Here is a 21,477-nt window from a genome sequence, read left to right on the forward strand (position 1 = left end):
CGTGAAAGAAAGAAGCATTTAACTTGTATTGGCCAAATCTGATTTTAACTTAGTTTATTTTTTTAGATAATAAAACAAGTGTTATAATATTATTGTCATTAATTTCATAATAGTTATTATAGTAGATAATGTACAATGTGGGGAAATTTCAGCAATAAGCGATGACGTCTCAAATATTATACTTAAATTATAAGATATTTGTACTAGGCTTATTATTTTGTTATACACCACGCTGTAACAAAATCGATTGGTTGTTTATTTACATTCGTTATAAAGCAGTTATTTCCATTTGCTTTTATTGTAAACATTGAAAGTTTATCACATGATGATATTGTTAAAGGAGCTACACAACAATGAAATATACTATGGTGATATAAATTTAAATTAATTAATTAATGAATGTCTACACTTAAAGGCACACATAATACAACTAGCTGACAATAAACAAAAAAAATGTTCCCAAACTTCTTCAAATTTTACATGAAAAAAACTTAATGTCACTAGATCAATTAAATGCACTTGCTATACTAAGTATTGAACATGAATTAACTAATCAGTTATCATAAGACGACATTATTGAAGACTGCGAAAAAAAATCAAGACGTAAGAGTAAAATCTGAAAAATATTTATTTTTTTGTATTTTTTTTTAAGGAGCTTTTATTTATTAATAATATTAAACATAAAGTATTAACTTTATGTTTTTATTTTATTAATGATAATTTTTTTAATATGAGGTGTGAAGGGTTTTTTACATATCACTTATAGAAGTAAAATATAAATACCTATGTAAATTAAGTGGTAAATTTATTTCAGCCTATGAGCGGTAAAAACCTTAATCCGGCCCTGGGTACAATGCAACTAAATACGTATATTATACTGCTCAAAAAATTAAAAATTAAATATTGTGATAAGTTAACATAATTAATATATACTAATGACCATTCTAAGTATTTTTGCATAGTATTATTTTTTCTGATAAAATAATAATTTTTATTTTTGATTCTTTGTACTTCAAATGTTATTATAGTAATTTGTTATATGTTAAGAATTATTCAGGTACTTATTTAAAATAATTTCCAATACATTTTCATTACTTGCAAAGAATTTTTATGAAATATGTAACACTTATTACTTTTATTACCTTACTACTCAACATCACTTAATTAGTAATTATACTCTATGACAGTATGTAAGAGGTATAATTAGCGCTCACACCAGACTTCAGCATGCATTCATTATCATATGTTATCACATCATATACCTATAATAACTAAAATATTTTATTGGAGTTATGTATCATGTACAGTAATAAATAATTAGAGAAATACAAACCTAAATGAGTGATAACTACATTAGGTACTAAAATTATAAAATTTAGTTAAGATCTTAAGTGGTCTGCAACGCCTAAATTAGGAAGTCTAGATTTATTTTTTTTAAAAATGGAATGTTTTAAGTTTTACTTGTAATTTTCATTTATATTAATTGAGGAGTGAGATGAAGGTGTACCTAGTCCCTCAAAATTCAAAAGTTTTAGTCTGACCATGTAAGTTAATTTTTATTTATTAATTAGGTTCCCGGTTTCTTCATGCCTAGGTACCTGAAAAGACATTGTAATGTTGAATAAGAGAACCTATCCTAACAATTAACGTATTACAAAGTTATATTTGTGATATTTCTTAAACAAATTCTTTATGCACATTAAGTAGGTAAATAAAATTACATTTAACCTCGATGTTACATTTTATTTTCCTCCCATTAGTCAAACTTTATATATATACTATTCAATTAAGTTAAACGCAGTAATTGATACTTGAAAATTGAAATAAATAATGAGGCAACTTTCTTATAATACTTATCAGTTATCATGTACAGTGAAACCTCTAAATATCAGACAGTCGTAAAAATGTCAGCTATTTAGTTAGGGTGGGCAGGTAAATGGAAAAATAAACAATACTAATAAAATTATACACACTATTTGTATAAATTAATTTACTCATAATATGTACTATTATTTATAACAAAATCAATCAAGTGAGACGACTATTTCCTACAACTTACAAGTTACTACTGATAAGGTAACTATTATAATATAATAATGTGTTAAAATGAAAAATACATGTTAGAATAAAATATACTTGGAAAATAATTATCAAAAATGTAGTCATAAAAATTAATTGTCCCATATTCAGAAGTTTACGTATAGATAATAAGTGCAAATGTTCCCGTTCCCGAAAAAATGTCCTCTATTTAGAAGTTTCCGAAATGGAGGGTTTACTGTATTATTATTTGAGTTAAATAATATAATTATTTATCATGTTATTAGTCATTTAATAAAATTTTTAAAATTGACAAATGATAAAAAAAATTTTATTTTAAAATAATTTTAGAATAAGGTACTTAGTACAAAGGTACTGGACGGATTATCTAAAATACGGGACAACATAGTTATTTTTAATTTATTGTCGGAATATCGAGATGCTTCATTTAAATACGAGGATACTTATGGAATTTCCATCTTAATTTTCGTAGCACCATTTACCATTTACGTCGTTAGTCTAATCATTTAGAGTTATTAAAATGACTATGAAATATAGGTGGATATTTGATTGAATTTTCGGGGTGCTTTAAATCTTTCTTTACATTGTAGCAAAATAGGTACCTACCTATTTTGTTCAATAAATTTTCAGGGGGCTTTCGATTTGTTTTATGAGGGGTATGGTCACCCCAAGCACCTCCCAATCACCGCCTATGCTATGAAATGCTATTTTATTTTTATTAATAATATTTTTTATTATATTATGATACAGATAGAAAAATGAACAATCAACTCAACAATGAATCGTTGAACATTGAATGCCAAACGACCTGCAGTTTGTATTGTCGAGTATAACTTAAGGTACTTAGTACTTACATATAATAGATGATATTTTAATAATTCTATCTATTTTGTCGTTTCATCATTGTCATTTGTCATTTTAAAATTTAGAATTTAGATTCAATAATGTTTTTTGGTTTATGGTATTTGTGGTATTGCTTGGTTCAATAGTGGTTAAAGTGTTTAGTGATCTGGAAATTCAGATATTATTATTTATTAGTGATATTTATTGTCATTTGTCAACAAGTCGGACATTTTTCTGTGCTCAAAGTTCGTTGGAGTATTTTATTTTTAATTTTTATCAGCTAGACTTACTACTTGGTAGCATTCACATTTCACACTGTCGGACTGTCAGCTGTTGTCTTAGGCGTATTTGCCGTATTTCATTCGGTTGCCAACCATTAGTGCAATAGACATTAACACTAAAACTAAAGATTATTTAAACTAAACAAGAAGTATTGGACAATGTTAATTTTTATTTTTTTCTCGAAAATTATGTTCAGATTGATTTCATCTGTAAGTATTACATTTGTAATAGTAATCATAACAAAATAAGTAAAATTTCATAAATTATATTTTTTGATGGTGTATATAGGGGAAATAATTTTCAATTTTAAATTAGGTAAATACATTTTGGTTATATCACTGTCATAAAGATATGTATTAAAATGTTAATATTTAGGTGTCTACAATTAATACCACTAATTTATTAGTGTGCATCACGATTAAAGATATATATCTTTAATCGTGGTGTGCATCTAACTTTTATTTATAGCTGTATAGTATATTATATTGTATAGATTGGTGTTTATATATATTAATTTACTTTTGGCATAAATTTAGTTTAGTGCCCACACGAATTTTTCAATTTTTTTTCGGAAACCTATGAATTTTAATGGGTTCAAAAGGATGGTGCAAATCATTAGTTTTTGAGTTAGTCTTGTGAAAAATCACGATTTTTGGTGTTTTTGTGCATGCGTAAAACACTATTTAACCACGCGTATAATAAATATTTCAATTTTTTTTTTTTTGTAATCTAGGTAAATTAACGTATAATTAACTAATAATTTGTATTTTTTCATAGTGTAATACCTTTAACTTATAGTGGTTTTACATAATAAATCGAAAGATGTTTTCGATTTAAATTTTCTGAGTGGGCGCAACGAGCGAGTTTCCACATCTAATGTATAATGTGCTTTCAATCATTTTATTTTTAACTCTAAGACCCATTCATGTTGGTTTTATATAGTAAGTCAAGTGATGTTTTCGATTTTAATTGTTTGAGCGAGTGACCACGTCAAGTGTATATAAAAATACCATTAATTTCAATGTGCTATAATGATTTAGTCAAATTCTGTCTTCCTCTTGTTTTCAGCATACTTAACAACATAGGTATGTTAGAACAAATAACAATTGCAAAATAAAAAGCGTGAAGTAAAACAGAAAAGTTTTCAATAGTATGGTAATATAGAGCACTAAACACAAAAAATTTGGATTTTTGTAGGGCTTTAATTCAAAAACTAATACTACAATTAATTTTTGTACCATTGTTCTAAACCAGTTGAAATACATAGGTTTTGTGAAAAAAAGAATTGAAAAATTCATATGGATGCTAAGCTTAATTTGTTTCATTAGGTTTTAGACTATTATAACAAAATTTTAATTTTGCTCAGCTGTTTTAATGTTTGTAAATTATAGACATCTAATATTTTGTGTTATTTTAATGAAATTGTAAATGGCTTATTTTTGCCAATTATAATTATTATTGTTAAAGATAATGGTAATATTATTATCTACATTCGCACAGAACTCATGATACAAATTTAATTAATTAAAGCTAATTTTTATTCTAAACATCTTAAAAAACACAGTGTTGATGTGCATTTTTAAAACAATAAGATATAATACAAATGTTGACTAACTTAGACCTAGTATATAATTTTGTTTAACAATCTACTTTAAAATATATCCCTTTCATGACCTACCTACACATTTACATAAGTTAGTATTTGATTACTTAGAACAAATATTAGATCACATAATGATCAGTTTTAAAAGAAAATTATACAGATGTGCAGGTTTTTTGTTATTTTTTAATCCTTTCTAGAAATTCATTAGTCCAAACTGGTATATATTTTTTGATAAAAAAATTAATTTTAGTTATGAATGTTTATTAATATTAAATTCATTCATTAAAAATAACTTAGTATTTCTTACTTGTATATATAAAGTTAATTATTATTATTATTATTATTTTAGATAAAATTATGTTAGAGATTTTAGCACAAGATAAAGCGTGATTCGATAAATCTAGTTATGTTAATGCACAGCGTGTATACTATGAGAAACAAACAAAGGTAAATTGTAATTTTTTTAGTGTACTGATATTATGTACAATGACTTAAATATAAATTTAAATTTTAGTGTTAATATTAATATTTATATCAATTGCTTAAAATGAAAAAATTAATTTTATTCATTTATTTGTTTTTTTGATTCAATCTTTAACTTTTTCTAAAAAGCAAAGCAAATTCCTTGTGTTTTTTTAAAATTTATATTTTATAAGTAAATCTTACAATTTTTTCAGGTTATGAAGTATAAAACTTTAAAAAACTAAAAATTCTCAAATCAAATCATTGAATATGACTAATTGTGAAGATTGTTTTATGTGTAGCATAATTGCTCAAATAGATATACATAATGATATTAGTAAATTATTGGAAAAAGTTGAACAGTGGGATAAGATAGACTCAAAAAATAATTTAAATCAGTATAAACAAATAAATAAGTTTGAGTGTCTTGTATGCTTTTTTAAAACATCTATATTTAATGATTGGAAATGTCATATTATGTCATTATCTCATATGGCAAATTGTCACAAAATTGAAGATTTGTATTCATACGTTTGTGATAAAAAAACATGTAAACTATTATTGTATGGACCTAAAAATACTTTAATTAAACATAATTTGGACAAACATTCATTTAATGATAGTGTTTTTAACATGTCAATTCTTATGGCTCAAGTAATGAAACAATATCTTGCGTTCAATCTAGAACCTTTATATTTTTGTTCTCATTGTAAAACATTTAAAAAAACGCCAATTCATACTGATATTAAATTATCGAGTAAAGCAATAAGATTTCCCATTGAATATTATTGCAGGTTTTGTAGGATTCATTTTTTATCTAGCCATGAAATGATTGATTATCATTTTTTAAGTGTAGAACATATGACAATCAAGTGCTTTGAAGAATTATGCTCAGAAACTAAGATACACTTAAAACAAAATACATCAGAAGAATCAAAAGTTTTAAAGAATAGTCATAAAAAAAAAAAAAAAAAAAATGCAGCAATAAAAAATGTTAATATATCTAACATACAAACCACAAAACTAAATACATTACAGATTGATCCAGTATCTCAAATATACGATGATATCAAAAGTGATGAATACACACAAAATGTACAATTAAATAAAAGTAAGTTTTATACATAGTTGATATTTTTTATTACTCAAGGTCTTGAGTAATATTAACATTTTTGAAAATACATATTTTATATGATTTGAATTCATTTTAAAATTACATTTTGAAAAAATTATTTTAATTTTACAGCTTTTTTCTTAAACTTTTATTTTTTTTGCTACTTAGAAGCAAACTATTTTTCTGAAACTTGATGTGTAGAAAGGTAATTTTGAACGAGTAATTAATTAGTTAAAGTAGTTAGATATTTAAAATTAAGATAAAGTTTTAAAAAAAGGTTAATACTTTTTGAGATAACAAGTATTTACTATTGAAAGAATCACACAGTAGATACTTTTAACTTATTAATTTGAATAATTCAGATAATCAAAAATGTTTTAATTTAGTTTAAACCAACTAATCAATTTTATTTAAACAATGCATAAGAATCAAAGGAGATGTAGATAAACAAACACAGTTAAATTCGATCTAACGTTTTTAAATTTATTTTTGAATTAATTGTATTTATTTAATGATAAATATTAGTTATTACAGAATATGTTATTCATTTAATGTGTTTGTTAAAATATTTGATACTAAAAATGTTTTGTTTATGTAAATGTGTTTTACGTCAGTATTATTTTATTTACCATTGATTTTTAAATTTTAGTATATTTCTAATGAAAATTATTTACGAACAGTATTATAATTCATAATTTAAAAATTGTTGTTAAATGTAAGTTAGAGAATATAGATTTATAATGTTTGATTTTAGGTCTAACAGATCCTGGTATTGATAAAACGGCAAGCTTGGATAATGTACAAACAGTTAAGGTATTAATTTAATTTTATAAATTGTGTATAGTGTATGTTGATATTTTTTAAAAAGAAATTATTACCATATTCTTATTTTAGTATTTTACTATCAACACTTAAATTTATTTTTTATGTAGACTGCATAGGTAATTCAGTGTATTAAAATTTCAATTTTAATTATTTCTTTGTGATTAAATTATTTTGTTACATTATTGCATTTTATTACCTATGTATAGATGTATTTGTATTGGTTTCAAGTATTAATGTAGGTAGTTTGTTCATTTTTAGCAAATATGTCTATTTTGAGTACCTTTATTTAATACCCTGCTACAATGAAACTAGTCTTGGTGACATTACATTGCATGAGGATGTGTGTAATCAATTTTTGTTGTTTTGAAATGTATTCTCTTGCTGAACAGTGTTATAATAGTTCTCATTTTTTTGGTGCTAAGCGTGGAAATTAATTAACTGATTAATAAATAAATTCATTATATTTATATAATTTTCAGAAGTCTCTTGTAAACAATGATTTCCTTGAAAAATTGAATGATGATGTACAAAAGAGCTGTAACAAGTCTTATGAAAACATACATTTATCAAATCACAGTAAAATCCGACAACAATACACAAATTATTTTGAACATAAAATTAATTTATTGAAAAAATTAAAACAACACGAAGATCTTATCATGAGAACTTTGTCATACTATTGTGATGTATGTGATTTTATAGCTGTAGAAAAATATTTATGGGATAAACACAACCAATTAAAACATTCTATAGATAGCAATAGATCTATAACTTACTGTTCTACATGCTCTATGTTTGTTGGCGGAAACTACCAAGAACACAACCTTACAATTGAACACAGTATATTTTTGAACTTCTTACAAGTATTAAAACCAGTAGAAGTATTAAAGGATAACACTTCATTAATAAAATTGGTTGAAAGTGGTTCATCAGATGTAAATTCTATAAACCTAGAACAAAAAGAAAAAATTGAGTTGAACAGTTCTAATTGCTTCAAAGGTAATATTGATATTAAAAAATAACAATAATTATCATGAAGTGTTTTGTATTTGATTTATATTGATTTTCTATATTAAATAATGGCATTGTTTAAGAAAGCACCAATTTTTTTATACATTATAAAAAAAAAAAAACTAAACATAAATTATGTTGTTAAAAAAAAAAAATCAGGTGTTAAGATAAAACTCTATTTACTTAATTAGTCTTAATTCTTATGTCAAGTGTAGTTGACGTGAGTTATTTTACTATTTCTATTTGTCATTTTGGTATTGTCTTATAGTCGTTAAGTATGAATCACTCGAATTAACCTGTTAGTCATACTTACTATGGTCATAAAATAACTGCTCTTAATTAATATTTTCTATTAGAAATGTATTTTCTTTTTCAAGTACCTATTTAAGACCTAACATACATTTTTTCCTAGTTATTATAATTAATTAATAAGTTAAAGTTTTATATGCTTAATTATTCTTATTAACTAACACTCAATTTGTCACATAAGTAAAACTTGATCATTTTAAATTATCGTTTGATAATGTTTTTTAATTAGGTTTCATAAATATGATTACAATATTGATTGTTCAATACAATTTAAAATTTAAATGATATGAAATTGTTTGCATTTAGTTATTATGGTTTTTAATATCAAGATGAATAACTAGTGGCATAATATATTTCAAGGCAATTTATGGCGGGTTAAACATTTTTAAAATATCAATTTCTTTGAAGCGAGTTAACTATTATTTATATTTGTTATAGAATTTAAATATTCTAAAGATAATAATAGCAAAAACTATAATTTTTCTTTAATGAAAGAACCAAGTATAAATAAGGATGATCCAATGATTATGGAAAATGGTTTATTGTTATTTGATAAATCTGAGAGTAAATATGAACTCGAACAGGATGAAAAAAATACCTCAAATGTATTAATTTTATTTATTCACTATTAATATTATTTTGTTGTTCTATTAATTATACATCTAATTTTATTACTTCAGGCTAAAAAACTGATGACTCATAGTGAAATCACAACATCTAATAATTTGCTTAACACATTAATGACTAATCCATATCAATCAAATGTACTTGTGAATAAGATGCCTGAAAACATTAATATTGTTAATGCATTGACTGATGATTTGGTAATTAATTCTATTTATTAGTTTAATAATATTAGATTAATTTAATTATATTGTCTGTTGGATTTATTTGTAATAATTATTTTGATGTATTTATTATTATTATTTTTATTATTTTACTAAAGAAGTGTTAAAAAAAATTCTATCCCAACTATTAAACAAAAACAAACAGTTTAATTAATTATAAAGCTCGTACTATTTGTATTTTAAAGATATATGATTGACATTATTAAATTAATGAGTATTAGTATAGAAGTTGAAACTGGGAAAAAAACAATTTGTTTTTTAGATAAGTTTATGATTGAAGGAACAGGATTGTTGATTAATATAATATATTGGAGAGGGCATAGTTAAGACTTTGATTAAGCCCAAATTTTAATGATAGGTCAACTAGTAGATTATGGTCAAAATAAATTCTTGGTAAATAAATTATGAGTGAATAGAATTGCTGGGGAAAATTTTTTAAAAACTGGTGTAAGATTTTGAAGATTAAAATCGAGTTCGTGGTTACACATAATATACAATATAATGAAATTAAATCTTGATACTGATTATAAATGAATATTTTACAAATTTTTATTTTTAACAGAGTTTTGAAAACAAAAAAATTGGAAGACTTGATGAAGACCAGTTATATGGAGAATATGTAATACAAAGACTTAAAAACATCAAAGATACAACTATAAAACAGTGTATCAAGCTTGAGATAGATTATATATTTTATACCAAGATGAAACAGTAACACTATCACATGAGAATATAAAATGCTGTGCCCATTCGATGTAATAAGTTTTTTAATTTCCATTAATAACTAAAATGAATTAATTTAATTAATCATTCAACTTAAAAATATTATAATCACAACATTAAAATGTAAAGTATGCACTGTGAGTTTTTTACAATAAATTATGATTATTTAAAAAAATAATTATTTACTTATTGTTTTATTTATTACAGCTGTCAGAGAAATTATAAAATTAGTCATATTTAATAGGTACCTAATTCATAATTTGTGTACAAATGTATACAATAGGTGTTCAATATTAGTACTATGTTCTTATGTCGTATCTAGTACATAAATCTCAATAGGTAGAACCATGACAATTATTATAATTATTTATCATTCATCAGGAAATGTAATTGGCTTTACGCAGTGTAGTTATTTAGAATTTGTTAAAATTTGAGGGGGAGATAATAATTTTTAAAATATATATATAACATCAAACATACATATTTTCATTTCTTTTAGGCAATAAAAAGATAAATTATTTATGTGCGATGTGCCACTGCCAGTACAGTCCACTTAACAATGAATTACGTTTTATGAAAATGGTTTGATCTAGTTTATTTGAAAATTGGTTGTTGTCCTCCGATTTCCTTAAAGAATTATCAATGAAAAATATCTAATCAACTTATTGATGTATGATCAACTTAGATAGTGGGATAAAATTATCTTTGATAATAATTATAGCAAGAATTATTATATAATTTGATTAGGTATTAGTATCAGGCGTATATTCAGCGTGGGGGGGAGAGGCTGCTCCTCCGTAAGCTGTTTTATTTAGGAATAAATACTTAGTAAAAAAAAATCATAAGAAATTTTAAGTTATTTGTGTAGTAGGTATATATGTTATTTTTAATATCCCCCTCCCGTTATCTTGGGCTGAATCCACCACTGACTAGTATACTACGTCTGTAATTGTTATGTATTATGTATTTATGTATATTACTAATACGATCCCTGACTTAGAACGAAACATTTTTTTTTTAAATTTAACAAGCGAACTAAATCGGATTAGCAATTATTTATGTTGATGAAAATTAGTTTTCTCTCAATATTCAATAGGTAAGTTGATGTGTTTTTTTTTTTAAATGTATTTCAATTTTCATAGCAAAACCAAGTCACCCTTTATACTCTTTAATTTATATTTTATGAGTCAGTAAAGTCAGTTTACTATTAAAATTGTTTGTTGGTTTTTAATATATATATATATTTAATGGCAATAAATTGTATTAACATTGTTTTACTAAAATATAAGGATTTATTTTTTTATTTTGAGATATTAATTTAATTACATATATAGTAAAAGTTAGCAAATGTTTAACATAATACGTCGAGTTAGGAATTATTTCTATGCCATAAATTGTACTGACTAGTGAATACTACCAACACATCATAAAAACACTGCTCTAGGTTCAAAATTTAAAAAGGAATAGTAACAAAAACTTTTAAAATATAATTGTTTGTACCAGACCGAAGTTAGGTAAATGCTTAAAAAACTCAATCAGAACGTATTGACCAGGTATGCCTAATGACTATGACAACTGGTAGACACATGGACGATGTAGGTACGCGTGTTATACGTGTGCACGTATTTTAACTATTGCCATTTTATTGTCTCGAGCCGTTTAATAACGCATTTTATTTTATTTCTTATCCATGGTTCACATGCACACACAAATAATGTTAAAGGACGCAACCGGTTTTCCGAAGTGGCTGCATGTCCGAATAACGACGCCAATGAATTCCACACACTGCACGCTATAACCACCTAATCTGACCGTTGCATGTTTATGTATGCGAGTACCAATATTATACCCGTACACTTGGCACAGACTTGTAGTCGGTGGCCTTGGCCGGTAGGTATATAGGAAAGAAGATTTATAAATTTTTTTTTTTTAATCCATAATAATTAACTGCCATGGGTTGGTGAAAAAACAGTATTATACATGAATTATCTTTAAAATATACATTATTTGCCGAACGATGCAATGGGAATCAATTTTCAATGGCTGTTAATGCGGTTATTGTTATTGATTTATTATATCATACGCATGCATGTATTATGTAGGTTGGTACGTAAAGAACCTTAAAGTTTATACGGGTAGACGTTTCCGTACCAATATATTATCATCGCGAATGTCGGAAAAATAATGGGGTGCTGATCTGATGCGCACCATCCATCTACTTAAAAGGTTGTAACTATTTAACGTGTATTTTATTAGGTTCATCACACTTAGCCTACTAGAATTTAACGTTTTCTCACACATATTGATGTAGACACTAGGTAGTTTATACCATAGTCTATGGAGGCATTGGGTTTACGTTTTCATTTGTATTTTATTATTTTATATTTTTAGAATCTGATTGCTATTGAATATTAATTTATAAATAAAATGATCAATGAAAGATCAATTTATTTTTATTTTTACGACCCTAGGCCTCTATGGTCGTAAACATTAATTTAGATCAGGCGTTTTAGATAGGCAAATTGATCATACATTTCACAATTATTATTGTAAAGTTTAGATAATTTATTTTGCTTTTTTTTTGGATATAACATGAACCTTGTAAATATTATATTTTTTATATAATGTTATTATGTAACAACTAATAATCAGTAATATCAGCATAGCATTAATTCAATAACGTTTACTATGAAACACTTTGGTACTATGTACTACTATAGTAACTTTTACAATTAAACAAGAAGTTTCGAAAATATTGTAAATACCTACCTATATTTTTGTGTATAGATTAGAATTTATTTAGATTCGATTAATATATTGTAAAATTGTATTTATACGAACAATTTTAATTTATTATTGCATTATGTATTTATAACACCTAATTATATAATATTTATTTTAATAATTTAAATGTCGCTAAATACCGCACATTGCTCGTTAATTTAATTCAAATATTTACACGAAAAAAATAATCATTTTGGAATATTTTTTAAAACTCGAACGACGTTTCTATTATATTGCAATAAAGATTGTTGAGACAAAATATTCACAAGTTACCGTAATCAAAATCATAGATAGAAAATGTGGATTTCTGTAGACTTAAAAGTTGTATTTTGAATCTGATTAGTTACGATGTAGGTATTTGTAATTATAAATTAGTAGGCATACCATTTGCAGTTTGTCAATCCGTTATTTTTTACTAAATCAGGTATTACGACGTTACATAATTAAGGTATACAAATATGGAAATTTATGAATTTATTATTTTATTACTATAAAATGCCTTATTAGTTATTACTTACTGGTCTAACTGTATTTGTGATATATTGTTAATTGTTACACTTAAAACTGCTGTTAATATTTTTGTTAGATCTTCTTACGCTATTTTGCTTTAAATCTACTTCAGTATAAATTTAGTAAGTACCAAGTCCTTAATTGTATTTATATAGGTTTATCATATAATCTCCTGTGCATATTTTCAATTATTTTAATAAAATAAGTAGGTGTGTATAAGCCAAATTATATTATCTTCATAAGTCTTAAAAATCATTTACTATTATTCATTCAAACTATCTATGTTCTAAAAATGTAAAATTAATTAAATTTCATTTCAAATCAAATTTCTATACCTAAATATAATATTATGTATCATTTATCTTTTTCCATAGCTATTAAAACAATTAAATTTTAAACTATTTGTAGATATTAGTATGTACCTACCTTTAGATAGATTAGATATAATAAAATTAATTTTAATGTGTTAAAATTAAAAAAATAACTAATGGTTCTTTTGTTTAAATGATACTTATTTTGCAACCATAACATTTCGTATCCAAGGCAAACTTCAAGTGAAATTGATATCGTCATTAAAGCATCTTTTATTTTTTTGGCTGATGTAACTTATTGTGAAATCCATTATTAAATAATGTGTTTTTCGATTAGTAAAGTTTTTTAACATTTCTAGTATAACACCGAAAACCAGTTTTGATTATGGAAAAATGTGTCAATTCTTGGATAGTTCCCATGAATGAATTATACATTTATTTTATTTAGCCATTATATTATTATGTCTACGATTGTGAATCGCCCGGTTTTTCTGGTTTTAGATTGAGAATCTAAAGAGTTTTGCCAAGGATTATGTTATAAACGAGATTGTGTTAAATGTTAAAAGATGATCTTGTAATAGTTGGCAGATTTTTTTCGTCTGATATTGATTCTTTTTTTTTTATTATTTAGTCGTTGTGTATTTTGAAATATTATTATTGTGAAATATGTTGTGTATTATGAACAATAATAAGGTTAAGATCTTAACAAATACATTTGAAAAACTTCATTTGTTGTACAAAATGTTTTTTTTATTTTCAAACTTAAACTCTACATGACATACATATTACACATGGTAAACAAAAATAATATGTTCGTTTAGACATATATAGGCCGATATACACCGTACCTACATGTACCAAACGGGTACACACATAAAGAAGTGACGACAGAAACGTCAACTATGAGAGACATTTCTTTATAGCGTTCGTCGGGAAAGATAAAAATAAAGGAAAAGGAAAAAAAGGAAAAAAAAAAGTTCAATTGAGTTCGAATTTTGGATTTTTGATTCAAAGAAAATTTGAAAAAAAACCAATCATCAAAACGTTGAAATTCGAACCTAATTGTAGATTTTTTTTTACTTTTATTTTCTTATTCTTTTTCAAGACGAGGGAAGGAAGAAGTGGTGGTGGTTCGATTATTTGATGCTTGCGCAAATAAACGTCCGGCAGTTGTTGAATCTGTTGATTTTGTCGAGTATTTATTGTCTAGTACCGTTTGGCGGTGTTGATCGGGAAACCCCTCTCGTCGTATTGACCGGCATCGGCGGCGGCGTTCTTGTAGGCCAATTCGTTGGCACGGACCAACGCCTCTGGGAGTGGTGGTGGAGTAGGCAAATGAGCTCCCTTGGCGACGAAACCGTTTTCAGCGTCTGAGTAGTATTCCACTTGGTAGACAACGCCGTCTGGGCCGGTGTACAGGTAGTATCCTTGGGCTACTTGTCCCTCGGCCTCGGTGCCTGGGTTCTTCAGGTATCCGGATTCGCCAGCTGAGATTCCGTTTCCGGTCTGGTAGCTGCGAACAATTGTAAAGCGATACGGTTGCGTGTCGTCATTGATATTTTATGATAAAATCTTATTACTATATTATTAACAAAGACGATAATTCATAGTATTTAAAACGTATATATTATGAAACGTTTATGGATTACATGTCATTGTTTGTTTTTCACGGTATTCCGCAAAAGGAAAAAGTTAAGTACTGAACACCGATAGTACCATTCTACTGATTAATTGCGTGTACTATGTATGTAGGTACTCACCTGTATTGGTAAGATCCGTCGAGATTGAGTTCTTGTGTCTGGGCTATGATCGGGATGGGGGTTGTGTTGGCGGTGGTTGGGGCGTAGTAGGCACCTTGTGGTGCGCCGAAGACAGCGCAGGCCGAAGCCAAGACGACGAATGCAACCTGTAAAACAAAATATCGATATTATAGTTGATGGTTTGTATTTTATCTTGTCTCGTGCCTTTAAAGGTGGTTAGGTAGTATCGTTTTTCGAATTGCGTTCGATTTTATTATCAGGTCGTTTTTAATTAAAAATTAGTATATTTTATAGAAATTGATCGTAAATCGTGATTATAACTAAAATATCTAAAACATATATGATAAACAGTATATATTATGGCCTAAAGGACTGAAAAATACTATGATTTGACAAATATATTGCGTGTTCTCTTATAATATATTAACCCATAGAATGATGTCTAGCTATATATATATTATGCAAAATAGATCTAGGATATTTGGGACGTTGTTCGTTTTCTCATATAAAGAGTCTGCGGTCGACGCTTCAAACTGAATGTTACGTGCAATATCAAAAGCGGTGGATATACTCGTATATGAAATATAATCGTAACTATTACTCGATAATTTATTACGAGTGGACGCGCTGAAGTGTTTGTGTTACGTGTTTTGAAACTCATTTCCCCGTCGCGATCGTGCAGCTCGGCTCGGCGTAGGCATATAATAATTTTATTATTTGTACTATTATTGTTGTTTTGATCGCCACCACGGCCCATAAAAACGCATTGTCACGGCACATTATTTTTTTTAAGCTCAGCGTTTTCTTTACACGCACAATTTCTACGTCGCAACAGCACCGATGTATAGTTAGAAACATGTCGCGCATGTCTCGTATAAGTAGAAATTCGAAGTACGAACGAAAAACTTAGTCCCCGGACGAAATCACGGTCGGTCTCACACGTTCGGCGCGTATTTGTAGGTAATAGGCGAAGTGCGTGGAAGCATTTGATCACGTGGTAAACAAAAAAGAAATAAAAAACAACTGAATGACTGCAGTTTAAGATGAAAACGAAAAAAAAAGAACGATGTTTTTCGTGTTTGAACCGTGGGTCTTAAACTAGGTAGGTAATTTACGTCGTATAAAAAAATAAATATATATGATATAATAATATACTTACGGAGGTGAACATTTTGATTTTTGGGTTTTATTGGTGTTGGTGGTTTTCTTGAGTAAAGCGAACTGTTGTCGGACGGACTTGAGAGCGCACACAATTGTCTGTTGGCTGTCGCCAAACTGTTAAATACTCGAATTCCCCACCCTGGAGCGATGAGGCTGGATGAACGGTGCAGGTATCGCACTAGATCAAAAACGCACACGTAAAGTGTACGTCTGGATGATCGAGTGAGAGATGTAGAGAGAGAAAGAGAGAGAGTGACGGTGTCTGTGTGTGTATGTGTGCTGATGAGCGCGAGAGAGAAAATAGGAACAGCAACACGAATGGGAAAAGAGAAAAAAGGGGAAAGACGAAAAATAAAGATAGCCACCGCCGATATCATTCCCCTTCGAATTCATTTCGGTGGCGGGAGGATGAGCAGGAGGAGCAGAGCCGGAGGAGGTCGAGCGCGGGATGGTGTCGGATTTTACGCGCGCGTGCGATAACCCGAAGCATCGTCGAGGAGGGGCCACCCGATGACCTTAAGGATGAAATAATAATAATGGAAAAAAAAAAAATCATAACCCGAGCGTGGGCCGCGTGCTAAGTGTTGCGCAACTATATCACGACGGCGGCGGCGGCGTCGATGATGATACCTATAAACATAATATTCGTATGACGGATGGAGATGACCGGTCGACCGACGACTCTGCTCGCCGTGTAGTCGCCGTTTTCGTACATATGTACGTGTCGGCGGCGATTATTATTACCACAATCGTCATCATCTGGTGCGCTATATTCACGGCGGCGGTAATAGCTGTTGTACGGTCGTGGTATCCGGAGCTCTTCGGCTGCAACCGGCTGGTCGAAACAGTGCATACGTGTACCTACGTCTCGCCAAGCCGTACGCGGATTTTTATAACAACATATTATCTACCTGCGAACACAATAATAATAATACATTATTTATACGGGACGACGAGGAGACGTTTAATAATTGTCCGTTTTTTTTTGTTTTTTGTTTTCCCCATTAAGTGTACTTCGGGTTTAGTTTTTTGTGTGCACTATTCGCGATTTCATTGCGTTTTCTGCGACGTTATTTTATACAATACGTATACCTATATTTTATGTTTGCGTCTTTTATACATCAACGTTTGTCATTTATTTTCCATATTTTGTTTTGACTCAGTTTTTTTCTCATTTGTATTGTATCGTATTTATACGATATTGTAGTATTATACGCGAAACACTAAACGTGTAAAAATATTGGTCGCCGTATGTAGTGTAAAAGATCAGGCAGTTCGGAAACCGAGACAAGTATAAAATGTGTACAAAGTGTATAACGCATTCAATCATTTATCATTGTGTCATGTTCTTTGATTTTTTCGTAAACCATCGAAACGTACAACCATATTGGGATAACCTTAATAGTTTTTTCGTTTCTGTATATTGATTACTTTTCAAACATTGTATACTGTTCGTTTTATTTTGATTCTATTGCTTCACGTGTAACGATAGGCCGATAAGGTATAATGTGTACACTGATATTTACAATAGTTGTAGCTGATGTGAGATGTTAATATACCGTAAATGTAACCTCTAGTTGTTTATGATTTTTACATAAAATGTAATTAGCCAAATATGTAAACGTATGTACTTGGGTTTTGAATTTTAATTCGTTTGGTTTTCATACAGCATGCACTGTGGGTAAACACTATTTATACTTGTGAATTCTGATCACTGATTATAAAATAAACCGTCAAGACGTATACGTACCTATATTTAATAATCCGTACGTTTCTTTTTTATTTATTATTGCTTATTTGTAGGGCTCGGATTTTGTAGCAAATGCTTCTTTTGAAGGGAGTGTGATAGAAAGATAATTTATATATATAAATAAGTTTTGAATCGTTCTAATTTCAATGAAGCATACTTTTTTTTTTACTTTTTCCACAAAACCCTGCTTTTTGTTACTTTTCCACTTATTTGGTTCTTTTTTTCTTAATTTTTCTTTAAAATTTAACTTATTTTTATGTGTATTATATTTGGACTAAAAATACTATATTATTATTGCTAGAAATTATAAAATCGATGTAAAACCAATAATAAAAGGATGAATGATAGAATAATTATTGTCATTATGTCAATATTCTATAGTTTTATATTTTTATCTGTAATTAAGGAAAGGAAAAATAATCTGAGTTTTATCAACGTATTTTTATAGTACGTTCTAATACTTTAGTTGACTGGTAAATAATTAAATTTAATAAATGCTTTTTCTGTTGCTTTAAATGGTTATTTAAAATAATTTTTTTAATAATTTATTTTGCTACAAAATCCTAGCCTTCCTTTTTAGATAAGCTGTAAATTATCAGTTTATACAAAAAATAAGAATATTGATTAATCTTAAACACAAATATGAATATACTAAGTAGTAACTAGGTATATACTTGATTAATAAATTAATTTTACTATATGTTTTTAATGTTATATTTTTACAAGTGTAGTATATTTTAATTATAATAATTATTGTATTATTTAATAATTAAAATACATTTGTTTAATATCTCCAAGCATTGAACATTCAGATATAGATTTACAAGATGAATAGTAAATGATACAAATTATGTTGGTAAATATATGCTCGTGTATAGAAATTAATTGTCATCGTGGCTAATTTAAGGAAGATTTATTAAATACCTATTTGTATATTGTTTTAATTAAACTCGATCATAATAACGCTAGTTTCTAATTAAAATATAACTTAATATGTCTTTTTTAAATATAAAGAAAAAATGAATTAGTAAAATAGTAAAATAACTGTTAGTAAAAATAGTAAGTACCCTGTTATTAACAATACCTTTACCATTGCTTAGTAAATCAAGCTCAGATGATGTTTAAAATTCAAAGATATCTTCTGTATTCTTGCAGTGGGTCACTCAACTCCCGTTTATCGCTTTTTGCTATTCATTTAATTTATGTAATCAAGATTCAAGATATATTTTTTTTCATTTTCAGACATCGAAAGACCTTAAATTAATCTTAATCACACAAAATTCGCGCTGTATAGTTGTAACAAGTTTTCGGTAATATGTTTTGCAATTCCAATTGAATCGGTCTATCTTCGATTTAATGATTATGTAATGACATAATTTGTATTTCATATACTTGTACAGGTTTAGCGTATACCGATTCAATGCATATTGTATTATTGGCAAGTCTCTTTCTATTTGTGTGATCATGTAAATTTATCAAGTTTCTGACTAATAAATAAACATTGATAAGATAATTAGAAATTATTATTCGATATTCACATTTCATACTTTATCATAACATATGTAGGTACTGCTGGTACTAGTAATATTATACATGTAACATATTACTTGTATTTAATATGATCGTCAATAGGTACCTATATTATATTTATTATCGTATAATTATATAGAAAAACTTGATATAAATTAAAATACCTAATTAATGATAATTTAATTTTTATTGCTTTATAATGTTTTATAAAAGTTTAGTTAAATCTGATAAATAAATGAAGTTTAGATAATATACATTTATATCAATCATCTTCACTATTGATTTAATTTAAAAAATAAAACTTGAAATACAAATATATGTATGTCTCACTTCTTTAAATGTTACATTTGTAGATTATTATGCAATTTCCAAATTTCATTAAAAAAAAAAAAAAAAAAAAAATGTTGACCTAAAAACTTGTCAGAAAAATGCAGAAGAAATCGATCGAATAGCAAATCGAATACAGTATTATTATTAATGGTAAATGGCAGGTCGAACGCCGCAGGGCAGGTCATTCAGAATGATGTGAACGTCATTCCTTAATGCAGAAGCCCAATATTACGAATGTTGCAAACAGTTTGAATAGTTATTTTGAAAGGTTTTTTTTTACTTAATAAACAATTTATATTTAGTATAATATATTTGTTTGATTCGTGTCATTTATTTAAATTTAATGTATATTATTATAGTCATCTATATCACGGTTCTAGTTGATTTTTCAATTACTGAATTATTAGAATTAATGTTTACCGTAATTTTGTATTTCACTTAGTTATAAGCTTGTATCTATATTATAAATGTACCATCATTTATAATATTATGTTGACATGGCCTATTAGTATTAATACGCGTCAATAAATATTATCTACCCACTGAAATTGCTTTTCTAAATGTCAGGGTGAAAATCGGATATCTCAGGATTGTTGTTAATTTATTTCTTATGCAATAAATATTTTTATTTAACCTATTATAATTATATCAGTTGCCTAACTTGAAATATTATATTTCATAGAAAAAATATAATTTATTTAGGTGTCTTAGTAGAGGAGAATTCAAGAAACACTATAAGTTATAATTTATTATTGATACCAATAAAGCTATTCTAGATTCATTTGTAAATATGTATACTAGGTATTAATTAGAAATTAGGCACACATAAATATTAAATATGTTTTTAAAGTACATAAGTGTTTTACAACTGTTTTATTTGTTTGTTACTTAACGCGATGATCCGAGTATATTAGTCTCTCATATTCTAATTTCTAACTTAAACATTTTATTAACTAGTATTATTTTATTATCTATGGTTATACATGAATTCTAAATTTACAAACATAATTCGTGTAAATTTTAAGTACAATTAACATATCATAATTGCACTTTTAGTATAACATTAGGTAGTATAATATATAATTTTAATTTTTAATTTTTTAAAACGATTTTATTTTTATAGCTTAATTTATAATAACTGTGTTAAAATTTAAATGAATTAATCGAGAAAATGTGCTTGTGATCATAATATAAACTACTTATATGTATTTTTCATTAAATCTTCGTATAGGAAATGTTTAGTAATCTTAATAAATATGTTTA

At 27.0% G+C, this 21,477-nt stretch overlaps 2 protein-coding genes across 3 annotated transcripts; one reads left to right on the forward strand and one right to left on the reverse strand.

Annotated features, from left to right (window-relative positions):
- The first annotated feature begins 1,995 nt into the window (after positions 1 to 1,995).
- On the forward strand, positions 1,996 to 10,185 carry LOC112593505 (uncharacterized protein MAL13P1.304-like). 2 transcript variants are annotated; one of them, XM_025337912.1, is made up of 9 exons: positions 1,996 to 2,076; positions 2,809 to 2,897; positions 5,136 to 5,233; positions 5,464 to 6,359; positions 7,117 to 7,175; positions 7,667 to 8,186; positions 8,946 to 9,112; positions 9,188 to 9,331; positions 9,918 to 10,185. In XM_025337912.1, exons 4-9 carry the CDS (start codon positions 5,519 to 5,521, stop codon positions 10,068 to 10,070), a joined length of 1,884 nt encoding a protein of 627 aa, XP_025193697.1. In that variant the 5' UTR covers positions 1,996 to 2,076; positions 2,809 to 2,897; positions 5,136 to 5,233; positions 5,464 to 5,518; the 3' UTR covers positions 10,071 to 10,185. The 2 variants fall into 2 exon arrangements, with proteins under 2 accessions (XP_025193697.1, XP_025193696.1); XM_025337911.1 differs by lacking the exons at positions 1,996 to 2,076; positions 2,809 to 2,897 and adding an exon at positions 3,107 to 3,392.
- A 4,480-nt stretch (positions 10,186 to 14,665) lies between these two features.
- On the reverse strand, positions 14,666 to 16,711 carry LOC112593770 (endocuticle structural glycoprotein ABD-4-like). Its single transcript, XM_025338312.1, has 3 exons — positions 16,603 to 16,711; positions 15,444 to 15,589; positions 14,666 to 15,196 (listed from the first exon to the last, which is right to left on the reverse strand). Exons 1-3 carry the CDS (start codon positions 16,612 to 16,614, stop codon positions 14,890 to 14,892), a joined length of 465 nt encoding a protein of 154 aa, XP_025194097.1. The 5' UTR covers positions 16,615 to 16,711; the 3' UTR covers positions 14,666 to 14,889.
- Between the last annotated feature and the right edge of the window lie 4,766 nt (positions 16,712 to 21,477).

This window comes from Melanaphis sacchari, unplaced genomic scaffold (genome assembly GCF_002803265.2).
Source record: "Melanaphis sacchari strain LSU unplaced genomic scaffold, SCAv2.0 Contig20_pilon_pilon, whole genome shotgun sequence".
NCBI classification, from domain to species: Eukaryota; Metazoa; Arthropoda; class Insecta; order Hemiptera; family Aphididae; genus Melanaphis; species Melanaphis sacchari.

Bases quoted from the DNA above. Each gene is read 5' to 3' on its own strand.
- LOC112593505 (XM_025337912.1), top strand. From the start codon at position 5,519: ATGACTAATTGTGAAGATTGTTTTATGTGTAGCATAATTGCTCAAATA. The intron at 9,113-9,187 runs GTATTAATTTTA...TTATTACTTCAG, and splicing joins ATGAAAAAAATACCTCAAAT to GCTAAAAAACTGATGACTCA. The intron at 9,332-9,917 runs GTAATTAATTCT...TATTTTTAACAG, and splicing joins ATGCATTGACTGATGATTTG to AGTTTTGAAAACAAAAAAAT.
- LOC112593770 (XM_025338312.1), bottom strand. The intron at 15,197-15,443 runs GTGAGTACCTAC...AATTGTTCGCAG, and splicing joins GACGGATCTTACCAATACAG to CTACCAGACCGGAAACGGAA.